Source organism: Globicephala melas, chromosome X (genome assembly GCF_963455315.2).
Source record: "Globicephala melas chromosome X, mGloMel1.2, whole genome shotgun sequence".
NCBI lineage: Eukaryota > Metazoa > Chordata > Mammalia > Artiodactyla > Delphinidae > Globicephala > Globicephala melas.
This window is the reverse complement of record NC_083335.1, coordinates 123235165-123253928: the sequence shown is the minus strand read 5'-3', so window position 1 is coordinate 123253928 and position 18764 is coordinate 123235165. Positions and strand designations below refer to the sequence as shown.

Genomic DNA, 18764 nt, shown 5'->3' with positions numbered 1-18764 from the left:
TTGGGTCTTCGTTGCTGCGTGCGGGCTTTCTCTAGTTGCAGCGAGTGGGGGCTACTCTTTGTTGTGGTGCGCGGGCTTCTCATTGCAGTGGCTTCTCTTGTGGCGGAGCACAGGCTCCAGGTGCGCAAGCTTCAGTTGTTGTGGCACATGGGCTCAGTAGTTGTGGCGCACGGGCTTAGTTGCTTTGTGGCATGTGGGATCTTTCCGGACCAGGGCTCGAACTGGTGTCCCCTGCACTGGCAGGCGGATTCTTAACCACTGCGCCACCAGGGAAGTCCCCATAAACTTTTTTATTCTTAAGTAAGTTCATTGTCTTTCCTGTCCAGGGCTTTCCAGTCATGGTGTCCCTTAGATCCAGATACTGCTTCAGGGGTCTTAATGTCCAGGAAAACCCTCCTTGAATGTTCTGGCTAGATCTGTTTTCCCAATTGTAAGTCCAGCTATAAAATGTTCGTAGAACCCTGGACTTTTTCTTCTTCGCAGTGTTGTTAGTGCCACGGTGTGTGTGTGTGTGTGTGCATGTGCACACGTGCCCACATGTGTATGATCATTTATTTGATGCTTCTCCTCCAACACTAGGCTACGAGCCCCTCAAGAACAGGGTCTCGGTCTTGTAACCACTGAACCTTCACTGCCTGACACAGTGCTTGGCTTTGAGCAGTTTCCAATCCCTGTTTCTCAATTGAATAAATGGCAGTATGTCGACATCAATCAACCAATACAGACATATTGTCAGTTACTGTCTCTATGTGCTTTTTTGTTTACCTGTTTTATTTGAAAAATACAGATTGCATTGAGTTTCACAGGAGAAATTCTTCAGAAACATTCATCATTTCGTCTTTTTGTGTGATAAATTTTATCAAAATACTTCTGCATTGTATTTAGAAAATATCTGTTCTTATAAAGTTTTCAAATTTATTTCCATAGAATAGAGTAAAATAAGTCCTTCTGTAATTTGTTTAATCTCTGTTATTTCTTTAATTTTATTTCAAATTTTGGATTTGTGGTATCACCAACTGTTAAATTGTATCATCTACTGACTTCGTTTTACTCATTTTCACCAAGAGTCAGTACTGGATTTATGTTTCATCATTTGTCTGCTTTCTAATGTTTAATTTCATTTTTGTACTTTTATTAGTTTTATATTTTTTCATGTTTTAATTCAGACTTAATTTTTTTAGAGTAGTTTAAGGTTCATAGCAAAATTGAGGTAATGCATTAGTTTTATTTTTAATTGCTTTTTCTAACAACTTCAGTTGAATGTTCTTCGCATATTTTTTTCTATTCCGCAATTACTGAAAGTCATTCTGTTTCTTCTGAGCATGTTTTAACTATCTACAACAAATTTATTTTCTATAAATTTCTATAAATTCTGCATTTTGAGTTTTTAATTCCTCTTTCACTCAACAGTTAAGGCACATATTGTAATTTATTTTACTTAAAATTTTAAATACTTAAAATTTTCAGGGTGCTTTTTTTTTTACTTTCTATTTTTCTCATTTTGTTTGTGATGGAATATGGTGGTGGTTACTATTTCCTCTCACTGTAATCTTTTTAAGTTGTGTGTGTGTGTATTAAGTGTGAGAATCTTTTGTTTTTAATAGGCAGATAAATTATCTCATTTACATTTATTTTTAATTGACATATAACATTACATTAGTTTCGGGTGCACATCATGATTTGATATTTGTATATATTGCAAAAAGGTTACCACCATAAGTCTACTTAATATCCATTACCACATAGTTACAAATTTTTTTTCTTGTGATGAGGACTCACACTTACTGCTGTGACAGATATATTTGCTACTTTTTCTATATTTCCTTTTATCTTCTAGTTTTTGCTCTTTAAAAATTTTTCACGATATATATATATATGTATTTTTTTTGATAAGAGTTTTGTTAATGGTAATAAAAAGGAAGGAGGTTCTGGGGTATTTTAGCAAAAAAAAAAAAAAAAAAAAAAAAAAAAAAAAACAACCTGATATTGTACCCTTGTACTAATCAAAAAGAGCCAGAAACTATCACTCATAAGACTGTAAAAAACTTTACAAACTATTTGAAAAGGAGGCTAATTTACATTTATCTTTTGTTCCTGATATTCTATTTTTTTGAAATGCAGCTTCAATAATGATAAACCTCTTCTCTTAAGTGAAGAAGAGAGAAATAGCCACATTGGCTTTTGATCTTGGTAATAATTCACAAAGATTTCAGAAAGAAATCATTTTCAGGAAGTATCTCCAAGCTTTTTAAGAATAAGCTTCATGTTTAAGGGAGAAAACAGTTTTTAAGTGTTTTTTTTTTTTTCTTTAAGTTGCTTATGGCTATGTCTGGATGAACATAATTGATTTTTCAAGGGAAGATTCTGACTTTCTACCCTGAGACCATTTGCAACGTGCTATGTGAGAAATTCTGTACAGAAATTCATTGACTTTGACAGAATTCCGAATTGTTTCTTCTATCATGATAGCTCATCAACTGCTTTTGCTTGATCAGAAATGAAGTATTTTACCATCAAATGGTTCTGCTGAAATTCCTCTTTTAGGCTAAGATTCCCTAAACATAAAATTCATTTAGCATAACATTGTGCTTTGCTGAACCTATTGTATTTTCCCCCCTGAGGCTAGTAAAAGAAAAATAGAATAGAAATGAACCTTAAGGACCATGCTTTTTCAATAGAGAATCATACTTCAATGTAAATGCTCATATATTTTTAGAATATTTCATTTTCATGGAGAAACTTTTTCAGTGAATTTTATCTTTAATAGCTAAAGAAAATTTTAATATCTCAGACACTCTTCTGGTTTATTGGTTAAAAATATTTAACATGATCTTTGATGTTGGATATGTATTTTAAAATGTTTACTGAAAGAGAAATGGCACATTATGAAAATGAAGTCGAGCAGGACCCTGTGGGTCCTGTTCAGCTTCCATGACCTTCCCTGAGTTCCAAAGGGCAGGTTAAAACAGTTGCCAATCAGGGAAGGGAAGCTGAAACCCCCAACAAGTGGAAGATGAAGCATTCTTCAGAGAAGATCAGGAGACCACCTGAGGCCAGATTAAAGGACTGCAGGCCCTGCACACACCCTAATCTTCTCAGCAACCCCGCCCTTGAACCATTGCTATAAAACTCCTCACCAAACCCTCCTGGGTTGGGACACACAGTTTCGAGGGCAAGAGCCCGCTGTGTCGCCCTTTGCCTGGCAAGGCAATAACGCTATTCTTTTCTACTTCACCCAAAACTCTGCCTCCGAGATTCAATTCAGCACTGGTGCACAGAGGCTGAGCTTTTGGCATCAGAAACAGCAAAGCATGAGGTGTCTGGCCCCAGTGCTAACAGTAATTCATGGCATATCCAGGGCACGTTACTCGATTTCTCTGGAATCATCTTTCCTTAGAAGTAAGCGTTTTAGGCAATGATTTCTCAAGTCTCTAATGGGTTGAAGGGAGAATATGACACCACCAGATACGCCTATTTGGCATGAAGATTATCTTGAGGCTGATCATTTTTAAGAAACAGCAGACACAGGAGAAGCTCTGAAAACCCGGGAAGAAGTTACCCTTTTGTAAGAGGCATTTGCATTTACAAGGGAAACCTCCATCTGTAAGGGTGTCTTCCTTTCTGTACCAGGAAGAAAAGGATGCTCTAAATCTCAACAGTCTTATCAAGCGAGAAGGCGAGGACTCCAGTTTGCACAGCCACCTTACCCTTGTTTACTGTGCTTCTCCTGGTCCCCTCCCTTACCTGGCTCTCTTCACTCCAGCACCTTCTTTTGTCTTTAGCTGGAGCTGGTACTTAAGGGGGTGGCTTGGGCCATTTCAGGCAGTTACTCAGTTTGCCTGGGTATCTCCCCTGTATAGGGGAGGTATACATGTTATTAAACTTCTGTTTGTTTTTGTCCTATTAATGTGTCTTTTATTACAGGGGTTCTCAGCCCGAACCTGAAAGGGTAGAGGGAGAATTATTTCTCCTGACCCACGGGGTCTAAATTATAGAAGGAAAATAGGTTCCATTTCTGTAAAACACCAGAGTTTCAAATGGTTCTATGATGTAAATCAGTGTGGATTGGGGTCAAAGTGAGAGTGACTTCAGATGATGTGGTTGTCCTTGGAGGACGCTGAAATGAGATACATGGTCACCTCCACATCTCCCATATTTGGGGTAAGCTCTGATGTGGGGTTGCTCGCATCGTCAGGGGACGCGTGTCCACCGATGGAATGAAGACGGCTCTGCTCTATTGATAGGATGGGGGGTAGTGACTCCAGGCTTTATTACCAGCGATGAGAAGAGGAGCTCTAGACAGGGAAACGGAGGGAAGGAAGCCCCTGAAGATCTCACTGGTGCCTGGGAGTCTGCAGGATGCAAGCAATTTGCCCTTCCACCTCAAGGGGGCTCAGAGCTGTGTTATATCTAACTAAAGAGCATGGGGAAAACTTCAGCCGTGTAAGATTAAAATTGGCCACATTGGCTCAGCCTGAGTTAGAGCTTCCCCCAACCTTTTGTATTGCTTTAACTTTTTGAAACACATTACGGAAATGACTGAAATTAGCAGATGTGATTGTTTCAGTATTATTTTAATAATTATATATATGATAGAAAAATAAATCAAGCAAGTGACAGAAGATTTTTTTTTCCCTTGAGACCCCAATGGGTCCTGTGTAAATTAGCTCAAGAACATCCTGACATGTGAAGGAGGATAACGATCTCCAAATGCAGAGAGCTGTCTAGACCCTAATATCATAACTTATACTGGACCAGACTTCAAATATCAATGGCTACAGAGACATTGGTCTCGGTGAACAGACGCATAACCCTGTCATCAGCCCCAATAAACAGACTGGCAAGAAGTCTTGGAGATGGCGTAAACCTGCTGACCGCAGTTCTTCCCGGCCCTACGCTCACCATCCGTAGGGGCACTGATGCCAGCGTGGTGCTACAGTGCCCAGAGCGCAACAGCATCCTTGACGCCCTGGCACACAGGAGGCAGGTCCTACACTATCATCGCCTTCCTTGTTTTGGGGGGCAACAGACAATACTAGCAAGTGGACAGAGATACTGTTTCACAGGCAGTCTCACGTTTAAAAAGCCATTTTCCAGATAAACAACAAGGTCCTACTGTAGAGCAGAGGGAACTGTATTCAGTATCCTGTGACAAGCCATAATGGAAAAGAATATGAAAAAAAAATGTATACATATGTATGCATAGCTGAGTCACTTTGCTGTACAGAAGCAATTAACACATCGTAAATCAACTCTACTTAAAGTTTTTTAAAAAGCCATTGCCACATCTAAAAAGAAAAGCTATTTTCCATTACTGCCATTTTAACATTTTTATAATGACAGTGGTGATTATCATCAAAATGTCCAGTTTAGTATGTAGGCATGTATCATTTCAAAGGCTTGAGTTTTAATCTTAAAAGACTGAAGTTTTCCCCATGCTCTTTAGTTACATATAACACAACTCTGAGCCCTCTTGAGGTAGAAGGGCAAATTGCTTGCATCCTGCAGACTCCCAGGCACCAGTGCAAGATCTCCAGGGGCTTCCTTCCCTCCGTTTCCCTGTCTAGAGTTTCTCTTCTCATCACTGATAATGAAGCCTGGAGTCACTACCCCCACTCCTATCAATAGATTTGAGGTTACGGTTAAAATTCATCATGTTATATGTGGCCAATGTGCAGTTATGGAAAAATGGGGGAAACGGACATAAGAGTTGGACAAAAGTCATCTATTTTCTTCTTCTCCAAGTCACTGATGACAAGAGGTCACGCAACAAGTCAGCGGACATATTTCCAAGCCCAGAAGTGGGAGAGAATTCAGAGCCCTCAGAAGTTATTAAAATGTATTTGCTGGAATGATACCCTAGTGTATAAACAGTGACAAAGTTTTTTGAATGTGAATACAATGATTTTCTTCTCCAAGGTAATGGCCAAGATGTGGTCGGTGTGTGTGTGTGTGTGTGTGTGTGTGTGTGTGTGTGTGTGTGTGTGTGTGTGTGTGTGTGTGTGTGTGTGTGTGTGTGTGTGTGTGTGTGTGTGTGTGTGTGTGTGTGTGTGTGTGTGTGTGTGTGTGTGTGATGGGCTTACTGGTGTTACAATTTGCCTGAGCCTCCCTGGAACCTAAGTTAGAAGCCAAAAAGCACGATCAACTGTTAGATCAGAAAAAGAAGGTGCGTGAGTGGTAGGGATAAGAATTACTATACAAAATAGTATAAAAAGCAGTTTTTCCTTCTCATCTTTGTTAAAAATAACATTTTTTTTCCACCTACAGACTTTGATCATCCTTGGGATTTGGAACAAAGAATAAAAATATTGGGTTTCTTTAAGGTTTGCTTAGATATGCAATCAAAATGACACTTTCTCTCATGAAAAGTGTTTTTCTAACCAACACACGCATTAATAATTTAAGGTCACTTCTAACCAATGCTTCATTTAAAAATTAATTGAGAAAAAACAGGTATCAAAAGAGAATTCTCTGTGAGCTGTAAATGCTGGTACCGGTAGACTGCACACGTCGGAGTTTGACAGAATCCCTTTGAAAGGCATGTTCTAACTGGGCTTTTTAACTTGCTGGAAGCAAACACATCTCTAAACTAAGTGTCTATAGCATTTACTGTATTGCACACATTGAAGAACTATAAAAAGATAACATCATTAAAAACTGACTGAGGGAGTAAAACATATGTTACATTTCTAAGATAAAATGAAAGTATGGGAATTGCAACATTGAAATGTCAGCTTATGAATTATGTTGGAAAATGTACATTTTGATAAATGTTTTAATTCCTTCAAGTGGTTACAGGTATAGTGACATAAATTAAACAAACAAAAGATTACTACTACTTCTTAGAGCCTCATGAATCTAGGGAAGGAAATCTTCAACTTGGTTCAACCTAGAGTAAAATTATTTGTTTACATACTGTTTTTGACAAACTGAAGAAATTAACGATCTTTAATCTAACACAACTGCTGTACCAGGAACCAGGATATGTCTTTTTAAAAAAATTACTGGGCTTCCCTGGTGGCGCAGTGGTTGCGAATCTGCCTGCTAATGCAGGGGACATGGGTTCGAGCCCTGGTCTGGGAAGATCCCACATGCCGCGGAGCGGCTGGGACCGTGAGCCACAGCTACTGAGCCTGCGCATCTGGAGCCTGTGCTCCACAACGGGAGAGGCCGCGATAGTGAGAGGTCTGCGCACCGCGACGAAGAGTGGCCCTCGCTCGCCGCAACTAGAGAAAGCCCTCATGAAATGAGGACCCAACGCAGCCAAAATAAATAAATTAATTTTAAAAAAATACTTAGTAAAGTAATCCTGCTCATGATAAAAAAACATCCCCTTTCCCTGCACCTACCATTATGTACGTCACTCCAAGGAACAAATACTGTTGCGAAATCAGGATTTTAATTAACCTATGATTCTGTCTCGCTAACTCTAAGCTATTTTTCTTGACGTATTATCTTGAGAGACAGACTATTAACTTTCAGCTTTTCTAGCTTCCTTATATTGATATCATACCCTCTCCTCTCCCATAATCCTCACGATTTAGTTAAATCAATAATTTTAGTAACTCTTTAGTTATAGAATTTTAAATTTTGGCCACTACCCAAGTCCATATAGAGGGTGGCTTATGACCACCACTGCAGCAGATACGGATGGAAATTTTCCCTAACCTCCTCCACTCCCCCGCTAAGAAGTCCTATCGCCTCTCCTTTGCTTGAATCCCACCACTACTGATGTCGCCCATGTTTATTTCTGGAACTATAATTGTATTTTCTGTGCCTAACAGGTAGGTTAATTCTAGGCACTGAAAAATCAGTAAATGTGATAAACGTCAGCATTATAACTATTACTTCTGCACCAATTTTTTTATCATATGGTATTTTTTTGTAGAATGTATCTTACATTCTTAGGTTCATAACTATCTTTCTTTTCTTCTTAATTTCTGTATTTATCGTAAAAACTCTCCCATGTTTCCTGATCATATACAAAAGGATACAGGATATTTTTTCTTTCCATAAACTACAGTTCTCGCTCCAGAGACCCCAGCCTTCTGCTCCAAACACAGCTGCTTGTCACAGACATTAACGTGCACCACTCTTCTATGTTTAAGCTTCTTAGGTTACAAAGCTTCTCTTCTCCTGATTTAGTCATTTTATTGAAGCCCATACTTGGAAAGGATTAATGGAAGGTGGTATCTATCATTACATAACAACATAACAAATAACCCCCAAGTCTGAGCAGCTTAAACAACAATCATTTATCTCACACAGTGTCTGAAGGTCAAAATGTGGAGGTCGCCTAGCTGGCTGGTGTGTGCCCAGGGTCTCTAATGAAACTGTATTTAAGCCATTGGCCAGGGCTGCAGTCACCTGGAGGCTTGACTCTGCCGGAGGATCCGCGTCTAAGATGGCAAGAACAGGAGACCTCGGTTCCTCGCTGGCTGCGGGCAGAAGGTGGCAGTTCCTCACCACAGGGGCACCCTCCCCAGGGCAGCCCCTTCACGGGGCAGCTGGCCTCCCCCAAAGCAAGTGGCCCAACAGACTCAAAAAGACCAAGGTGAAATACGCAATACTGCTATATAACCTAGGTTCAGAACTCACACACCATCACTCCTGCTTTGTTGGGTTAATTATGAAGCAAGTCACTAAGCCCAGCCCAGGGGAGGGGACCAGGCTCCGCCTTTTGAATGCGAGTATCCCTGAATCTGGGCACACCATTCTAAAGCCAACTTAGGATTCTCAAACCGATCCCCCTAAAACTGAGCTCCTCTGCTGAGTTTATGATTAACCTCTCTATCCAAAACTGTATTCCCTGTCTTGACTGCTCCCCTCAAGACCAAGGGGAGGAATATCAGAGAGAAGAGGATACTGAAACCAAGCAGTGTCCTGAGGGGCCCTCCTGGGTACAAAAGCCTATCCATGTCCCCATTTCTTGTTTGCAGGAAAAAGGCTCCCACCTCCTAAACCTTCCTTGAGTTCCAAAGGGCAGATAACTAATTGGGGACGGGAGGGAACGCAGAAACAAGGGAGGAGCCGTCCAGAAACAGTGCAGCAATAAAGCAGGGTCCTGGTTCCTCCTCAAAGGACACACGTAACAATATATCTCTGAGTTCTTCCACAGGAAAAAAGGCCCCCACCCAGGTGGAGGGTGGTAACTTCAGGCTGAGCACAAGCACATGAACCCCAGACTCGCTGGAACCCGAAGGCTGATGACTTGAGATTCCCAGAACACCACCCAGTTACCTCCCCACCTGCCCACCAGAGGAAGGTTTCACACCCTGCAGCCCTCCCCGCAAATGTTGCCTGTAAAAACTCTTCCCCCAAAACTATCAGGGAGTTCAGGTCTTGTGAGCCAAGCCACCCACTCTCCTTGGTTGGCTGGGCAACAATCCTATCCCTGCTCCCAACTCCCAAGCCACCCATTCTCCTTGCTTGGCCCTGCAACAGTCCTGCCTCTGCGCCCAACTCTGACACGTGCGTTTGCTTGGCCTTACTGTGCATCAGGCACGTGAACTTGGGTTCACCAGCAATTCATTATTCCGTCCTGCTACTTCAGTGGGTACCACATTACAGTTTGAAAATCATTTTCGTTCAGAACAGTGCAGGTATTGTGCCATTGTGTTTTGCGAGGAAGTCTTGCATGTGAAAAGTTTGGCTTTGATTCTGTTGCAAGTTTTCTGAGTTGTTTTGCTTTGCTTTGTGTCCTGTCTGGATTTAAAATACACATGCCATTGATTCTGGTAGTGATGTGCTACGAACTCTTCACGAGCAATGAACTTGCAGATACTGAATGCCGCTTACGAGTGGAGAAACACAGGGTTAGGTTCCTGAGAGTCTCTGGTCACAACATTTCGTCAACTGATCAATACATGTGTGATCTTGTTTATTCTGTGTTTCTTTGGAAAGACACCTTATCTACCATATACTGATTCCTGAACACTGGACTCATGGCAGTGTAAGTCATGCCTGAATGAAGTCAAGGGACGCATGCATTTTCTCCGTAAGGCGTACCACGGGCTTCTTGTGCTTAGGGACATCGGATAGCACTATAGCACTACACACGGGGCCACTGTTTTGATCTTTCCACCTCTCTGTTTGCTCTGATCATCCTTTTGGAAACGTACACTAGTCACGAGTTAGGAAGGTAAATGGGAGTAGTGGTAGGAAGAAGAGAAAAATGTTTGTGAAAGATTCCAAGGAATGAGGAAATACTTAAAACACTAATGAGAAGGGGATGATAATGAGATTTCAATGGAAGGAATGGGTAATGATACTAACGATTAAAGAAAACTTTTATTGCTTCCATGTGCCAGGCAAGGAACTGACCACCGTGTATGAAGGCATTAACTGAGCTCTCCTTTACAGCCCTAATCTGCAGACGAGGAAAATCGGGCTGACAGAAGGCGAGGAATTTTCCCAGTGCCCCACACCAGCCAGCGGCACGGCTGCCCTGGAAGCCAGGTCTGTCTAACTCCACTGGACACGCGCTAAACTCACTCCTTCTAGATGGCGTAGGGGAGCAAAGCTGGCCACCCCCAAAGCTTTGCCTCTTTGGCATGAGGATTATTTCTAGCCAAGAACAGTCAAGGCCCGAAAGACTCAAAAAGAACGTGTGACCTTCCCCTAACTGCCTGAGGAATGTAGACAGAGGACCTGCCCCAGGAAGGGAGCCGTCACCCTAGATAACGATACTGTGAACCGGGTGTGTAGGTGGGGAGGAACCCAGCAAGGTCTGCCTGTTACAATCCCTCTCTGTGTCCCCCTGTCTCTGCAGGCCCAGCAAACACTTGTTTACAAACACTTGCTTCTCCGTCTCCATGGGAACTGCCCTCCTCCCCTCTGAGGTCCCAAACCACTACCCCAGCAGGCTCTTCTGTCTTGACTGAAGAAGGTATTTAAGTGGAGGGGTTCTGCCATTTTGGCGAGTGACTGAGTTTTCCTGGGTCTCTCCCATGTATACGTGGTAGTAAATTTTGATTTTTCTCCTGTTGATCTGACTCAGGTCAATTTAATTCTTACACAAGACAGAAGAGCCTGGAAGCACAGAGGAAAATGTCTTTGTTCCCAACAGAGGACACAGGTCCTTCACCCCCATTCCCCACACAGGTTCTGCACAAACACTGTGGTTTGATTCCCACCTCAGAGAGCTCCTGCAGGCGTGTACTGCAAATACCCTCAGAGTATTCCCTTGAGGGACTCAACATAACGTACTCAATAACTCACCCTTTATGGGACCCTTTTTTGTGTCTCACTTTTCCATTTACCTACCAGGCTTTAGACAGCACGTCGGCACTACATTTGGGGGTCACTTTAAACAGCAAACCCACTCAGATAAGGCACAAAGTTCCATGACATGGCACTAAGCAGACAGCACAAAGGACACTATTTACAGTGTGAAAGCTGGAACTAGAAGGGAGAGCATCACCTGTCCAACCTAAGCTGGGAAAGCAAGTGTCAGGGACTCAAATGTTTTGCCGCAAATTTGAGGCCACCTCTGCAGGAAGCTACTTGTACGACAATCCTGCTTTGGGCTCTGCTGGTGAGAAAACCCAAACTAGATCAGTGTTACTCCCAGGATTCCAAACTAGATAAATGGAGACAATAATTCGATGAGGGCTGGAATAAAACTAGCTCGTCCATGGCTGTGTCCTTTCTGCCTGGTCCAAAACCTGGCTGGGTGTAGGTCTCAAGAATTACTATTTTTTATTAAAGTATACTTTACTTAAATATTACATTAGCTGCAGGAGTACAGCATAGTGATTTGATAGTTTTATAGATTATACTCCATATAAAGTTATAATAAAATATTGGCTATATCCCCTGTGCTGTACGTTACATCCTTGTAATTTATTTATTTTACACCTAGCAGTTTGGACCTTTTAATCCCCTTCACCCATCTTGTCCCTCCCCGTGTGATAACCACTAATTTGTTCTCTGTATCTGTGAGTCTGTTCCTGTTTTGTTGTGTTTGTTCCTTTGCTTTATTTTTTGGATTCCACATATAAGTAAAAACATACAATATTTGTCTTTCTCTGTCTTACTTATTTCACTAAGCATAATACCCTCAAGAATTATTTTTCAATCATTTGCAAAAAGCGCAAATGACTGATGGTCTGTTTCTTTGCCTATCCATACATTTCTCTTGTGAATGCGAAACTACAGCCGCTCAAAATTTAATGTGAGAGGTCAAACAGAGCATGCAGTGTACAGAAGACCACTGACCACCTGGTTGACTTTTTAAACACAGCAGAAACTATGATTTGAACACCAAAGTACCTCTGACTGCCAATACTGAGGCTCTGATGAGAGGGACAAGCATTGGTAGATTCTAAGGAGTTGGGGTCAAGAAAAATGAAGTCATTTTTTTCATATCAGAGGCCAGAGTTTATGGAAAGATTGGTGATGGCATCACAAGTATATTTCCTACCAAAAGAAACAAGTGTGTGAGCAGAAGGCTGGAATAAAGTAATCTTGCCAGAGTCTATTGTACTGGGTCAGGACACATCCTTTCTTTCCAAGCCCTGTGGGTTTCTGCTGTCCCACCGTTTTCACTTCCTTCCCCCCAACGACTCCTTCTCTGTGGGGATGCGCAGCCTTCTTCCCGTCACCAGCCTTTAAAAGTGGATGTCTCCACTGCTCTTCTGTTCTCGCCATCCTACCCAATTCGTGGGTAAGCCCACAGATGTGTCTAACTCCTTCTTAAACATGACTGACTTCTAAATTTATTTATGACTTTATTCTGATTTCTAGATCCATATTTCAAGTTATCAACAAGGCATCTCTACCTGAACCCCCAACAGAGGTCTCACATTCATTAAATCCTACTCCTGGCTGATTCCTTCACGTCTACCCGCTTCCCCACAGGTGCCCTCCTTCCTGTGTTCCCTGCTTGGGCCAAGCTGAGGAAAGGTCACAATACCTTAGTCTCGGGACAATCTCTGGCCTAAACCGTGGACTTGCAAGCATTTCTAGTGGCTGTCGTGTTCATGACGTAGTGCCCCCGTCCACAAGGGATACGCTGTAATAATCACAGTGGATGCCTGAAACCATGGACAGTACCAAACCCTATAGGTACACACCTGTACATACACACTTATGATAAAGTTTAATTTATAAATTAGGCACAGAGATCAACAACAATAACTAATAATAAAATAGAACAATTACAACAATACATTGCAATAAAAGTTATGTGAGTGAGGCCTCGCTCTCTCAGAACATCTTACTGTACACACTGAATGCCTTTTCCAGCCTAAGTAAGCACTTACCGTGCACAGTGGCCGTCACTTTCGTAGTCGGAGGGACAAGAGCAAAACGAGCACAACCTTCTTTTTCCTTCCTCACAGTTTCACAGACAGATGATCGCTTCTTGCTGTTGATCTCAGCAAGCTCGGCGTATTTTTTTCTTTATTGAGAACACCCACCATTTTGCTGAAAGGAGGCAGTTCACGGATGTTCTTTGGCGTGTGTGAATCGCCTGCATCACTACTCTTGGGCTTTGGGGCCCTTATAAAGTAAGATAAGGGTTCCATGAACACGAGCACTGCCATGACACTCGACCTGATAACTGAGGCACCTACGAAGTCACTAACGGGGATTCACTGAAGACAGGGATGATTCCCGGCCGGGAAGGAGCGGGACGGTGAGACATTTCCCCACACTACTCAGAGCGGCGCGCGATTTCAAACTCATGACTTCTTTATCTCTGGACTTTCCCAATTAACATTTGTCGACCTCGGATGACGGCAGGTAACTGAAACCTTGGCAAGAGAAAGCAAGGGTAAGAGGACCACATCAAATCCTACCGGTCGCACCCTAGTGAACCAGACCTTCTGAACATGTGCCTCTCTGGGGATGTTCAGAGGCTGCACTGGACGAGCCTCTTCATTCCTCTGTCACCACACATGCTCAGCACTTGCGGTCATCTCCTTTCTGCTCCCCCAGGCTACCAAGACCTTCCATCTCTTTCCCTAGTCCATCCACTGTACTGTTAACAGAACAGCCACTCGAGTATGCGAATATGGCTGCGCTAGTCTCTGGCTGACAACTTGTCCTCAGAGGTTGCCTATGCCAGTAAGGATGAAGTTCACATGGGTTCTCGTGGTGTAGCGTCTCTTTCATGAACTGGCCCGCTCAAGTCCTTCTCCTGCTCGCTGTGAGCCTGCCCATGTGTTTCGTGCCGTGGGCATACTTAGTTAACTCAACGTCTCCGGTCCTAGACCCGTTCCCATGGACACAGCAGATATGTCTCCCGCCATCTTAAGACACACTTCCCGGGCCAACTCTTTCTACTTAAGGCTTAGCTTAAAACTCTCTCTCACGGACCTAGAGATGATCATACTGAGTGAAGTAAGTCAGACAGAGAAAGACAAATACCGTATGACGTCACTTCTGTGTGGAATCTAATTTTAAAAAAAAGATACAAATGAACTTATTTACAAAACAGAAGCAGACTTACAGACATTGAAAACAAACTTACGATTACCAAAGGGGAAACGTGGGTTGCGGGCATAAATCAGGAGCTGGGATGGACACAGTATTATATATAAGACAGATGACCGATGGGGACCTACTGTGTAGCACAGGGAACTCTGCCCAGTATTCTGCGCTAATCTATATGAGAAAAGAATCTAAAAAAGAAGGAATATACGTATGTGTATAACTAAGTCACTTCGCTGTACACCTGAAGCTCACACAACATTGTAACTCAAGTATGCTCCAATAAAATTCAAAAAACACAAAACACAGCTGTACGTGAATTTCTCTGTGACTGTATATCCTCATATGTTTTCTCTTCACCTTTATACCTGCACTGAGTACTTACCATTTTGGTTTTATTTCTTTTCATAGGAATCATCCCACTAAAGACATTATCTGGGGACTTCCCTAGTGGTCCAGTGGTTAAGACTCTGAGCTTCCACTGCAGGGGGCATGGTTTTGATCCCCAGTCAGGGAACTAAGATCCCGCATGCCGTGTGGCATGGCCAAGTAAATAAAAATAGATGCAAAAAAAAAAAAAATCTATAATGAACAAAAATATCAAAATTAAAAAAAAAGAAAGACTATATTATCTGGAGAGAGGACCTTTCATCTTTCATCTTAGTTTTTGTTGAGTGTGCCAAGAACACTCTATTTTCTCAGAGGAAAATAAATAAAGGGATGTTGACATTTTTCTCTCACCTTGAACTCGTGTCTGACCTGAAATACCAAAAGAAGAGTCTGTCTTACTGGCAATGAAAGTATCTTTACCCTCAAGTTACTTCTGTTGATTAAATCTAGCACTCTCCATCCACACTTGCCCTTCAACCTCAGATCAAAACACTCAGCGCAATAAACAAGTTGTTTGGAAGATTTAATGGGGCTTCTGCAGGTCTCCAGTTAGTCTCCAGACACTAAACTGGGGAAGTCCTGTTTAATTTACATCTAGACTTAGTACAGGAGTCACTGTGGTAAAGCAATCATTTTTGAAGACCCAGGAGTTCAAACGGAGCTGGGTTTCCAAAACATCATTAATGATGAGACACGGCTACAGCATTTCCTGAGAGTTCCACACAGAAAGGATTTAGAGCAGTTCAAATAGACTCATCGCTTCTGAGCTTCTGTTAGGAAAGAAAAACACAGCCCAGAATTCTTCACTCCCTTTACCAAATCTTTTCTGGTGATGAGGTCACAGGCTCATGAAGATGCTCGACTCAACGTTCCAGAACAGAAAGCCTAGGAAGTCAGGGCTGGCTGAAAACGAGAAGCCTGACTGTCTGCTTGAAGAATGTACGTATCACCAAACTGGGATTCTGACAAAGTTCGCTTTTGCTTCAATTGTTTTCCCCCATACAGTAGAAGGAGAGGAGCCTCATTACACAGAACAAATGCATCAACAAATGTAGTTGCAATGACGTTAACGTGTAAGGATGATAAAGCCTGGACACAGAACTTGGTTTCCAAGCCTGGAATTTCTGATGAGAAGTTCCTCTCAACACTTGCCAACACACATTCGTTTTTTGTAACTCTCAGTTTTATAAGGAAAATTGCTTCTCTGTGCCCTTTCCGGCCCAGACTAACAGCAAAGGAATCGTGATAGCATCAGCATGGAAGAAAGAGCACAGTTAATCATGTACAAAGTAACTATCCAGCCCTGAGAAGCACTTGGCTGTCTGGCTGGGGAGGGGAGTACATACGGTCGGCAATATTCCATAGAACAATGATTTGGGTCACGGTCGGCAATATTCCATAGAACAACGATTTGCATCACCAAAACAAGTCTATTTTAACTGTTTAAGTCTATCAACAGGGGAAGATTTTTGTCTCTTTACTTTTATTTTAATGACCTTTTTGGGAAAATATGTTAACTAATACTTTAAAACACAGCCCCTTCTCCCCTTTTGAGTCTCTGGTGGGGAAGGATGGGTGAATTATATTCCACACTGGTCAGATCACGGGGCATCATGACCACTGGTCCAGGTAAAGATCCTCTGCTCTTTATCACGTGTTCCTTTTCATCACTATTCCTCACCCCAATGTTGGGAACTATGTAATATGTTTCACAGGAGTTATTTGCTCACCTGTGTTTATGAAGTGTGTAGCGTTTTATGTGGGTTTCATGTTTATGTAAATCATATTGATATACATCCCATTATGTGTTCATATTTTCACCCCCAAACTGCGCTTTTAACTTCTATCCAACTTTTCCCCTTCATTTGCTCACTGAAAGAGTGGTAGCTTCTTCCTGAAGTCACAACCACAAGGTTACCTTGAAGCTTCTGTATTCCCTTTTAGTTCTGCCATGAACTCCACAACCACAAGGAATGAGATTCCCCCACACACACACAAACTGAGGGAGCTTAGAAGTGGATCCTTCCCTCGTCACGCTTCCAGAGGACAACACACCCCACCGGATACCTTGACCATGTGAGACCCAAGCAGAGGACCCAGCCAAGTCGCACCCAGACTCCTGACCCATAGAAACCGGGACCATGTTTGAAGCTGTTCAGTGCGTGGTAATTTGTTACACAGCCACAGCTAACTGATACAATTTCCCATAATGACTTCAGTCTCCTCAGAATCAACTCTCTGATCCAAAGACAACCTGGTGGAACAAAAGCACAGAAGCTCTTTGCTTCCCTTGGTCTTCACTGCTCCCTGATACACCAAGGTCTATGACCCAGGCACCTAATTCTCTTGACTATGATATCAAGTTTACAGCTCTGAGTTCACAAGGTTCAACTATTTTGATTCAAATCAGTGACTTGGAGCAACTGACTGGCATTGTTTGTACAACAGTTATTAGAGCACCCATCCCATATTTATACAAAGAAGTTTAATGAGATCATTCGTGGACATCTTCAAAGCACCACTCAGCATTTGACAAGCACTCACCAAATAGTCACCATTAGGGTCACTGCAGTCTAACTAAATTCAACGAACGGGAGTTTGTGTGCCACAGAGAACACTAGGTTCTCAACAGTGGATGTTAAATGAATAAATTGAAAGAAATAACAACGTTGCTTGCTTGGGAGAGATGAATTGAAGGAAAATTACGGAATCCATCAAGACCTTCCACTTCTGGACACAAACAAGTGATTGGACTTTGTTCTCCCTTGACTTTTTGATTTCAAATCTAAATTTGATTTGAATATTAGGTCTCCGCATGTTTAATCTCAGGTGTCTACAGCATCATGGACCACAGGAACATTCTCCTCCCACTGGAGGAGATGGAACGGTGATATGCAGACAAACATTTCACACTGAGCCTTGTCGGCCACTTCATGTTATTCTGGAGGCGGTTTACCTTGTTGCAAAAGCTTGAGTCTCAAAATGCGAAACAGAGGAGCAGGAAAAGGGCCAATCCGAATGCCTCCCTGCATTACGTAAATTTACAAAACAGTGTTTCGTCACATCAAAAGGAGCTGCATACCTGGAACTTTTCACCGTGACAGCTGCGGAAAAGACTGGCCTCTTTTTTCTTTCTCCACTCCCAGAGACACGAAGCACCTTTCATCTCTTCCAGCAGAATCTTTCATCCAGCAGTAGCCACTTCCTGCTCTGACCCCTGAGCATGACTCGTTCACCCTGTGTTGCAATAAACACACATTTTCATGAGCTCTCCCGTTCTCTAATCTCTCCCAGGGTCATGCCAAATAGAACCACAATGAAGTCTGTTTAAGAGATCATCTGGAACACGATAATACATTTCTGACATAAGACGAACCTTGCCATGAAGGATGGTGGTGGCACAAACGTATGCAAGTGGTTTCATATTTGGGGATTTACAAGGAACGGCAATGCGGGGGGGAAGAGCCACTCTCCACAGAGCATCATGATGCGAAGATGGAAAATGTGGACAGATCAGAGGGGAAAAAAAGTGTATGCCGTTGGAGAAAAATCATAGTATCATGTAGGGGATGGCTCACGATGGCTCTTAGGACACACACAGGCCCCCACCTAGTTTTGTAAGTAAAGCTTTACTGGAACACAGGCACACCTAGCTGCTTACATGTCACGTATCTCTGGGTGCTTACTCGCTACCCCAGCAGAGCTGAGTAGTTGAAACAAGGACCATACAGTTCATAAAGCCTGATGTATTTACCATCTGACCCTTTACAGGAAACTATACTGAGCCCTGCAGAGCAGGTAGAGCACGGGGATTGTGGAACCAGTGAAAGATTCAGACTCCAGCTAGTCATTGCATCTTGTATTTTTGGTATTGTGGACAGGACTCAAACAGGTTAGAACTACATCTGGCCCAGAGCATCAGAGGTGCTTACCAAATG

At 42.4% G+C, this 18764-nt stretch overlaps 1 protein-coding gene across 6 annotated transcripts in view; it reads right to left on the bottom strand.

The window, feature by feature from the left end:
- LOC115842406 (uncharacterized) overlaps positions 1-18764 on the bottom strand; it is a 523008-nt gene that overhangs the window by 217745 nt on the left and 286499 nt on the right. For all 6 annotated transcript variants that reach the window (XM_060292695.1, XM_060292693.1, XM_070044714.1 and 3 more), the window contains one exon: positions 17909-18063. In XM_060292695.1, coding sequence (XP_060148678.1) covers positions 17909-17992 — 84 coding nt within the window. In that variant the 5' untranslated portion in view covers positions 17993-18063. The remainder of the gene's footprint in view (positions 1-17908; positions 18064-18764) is intronic.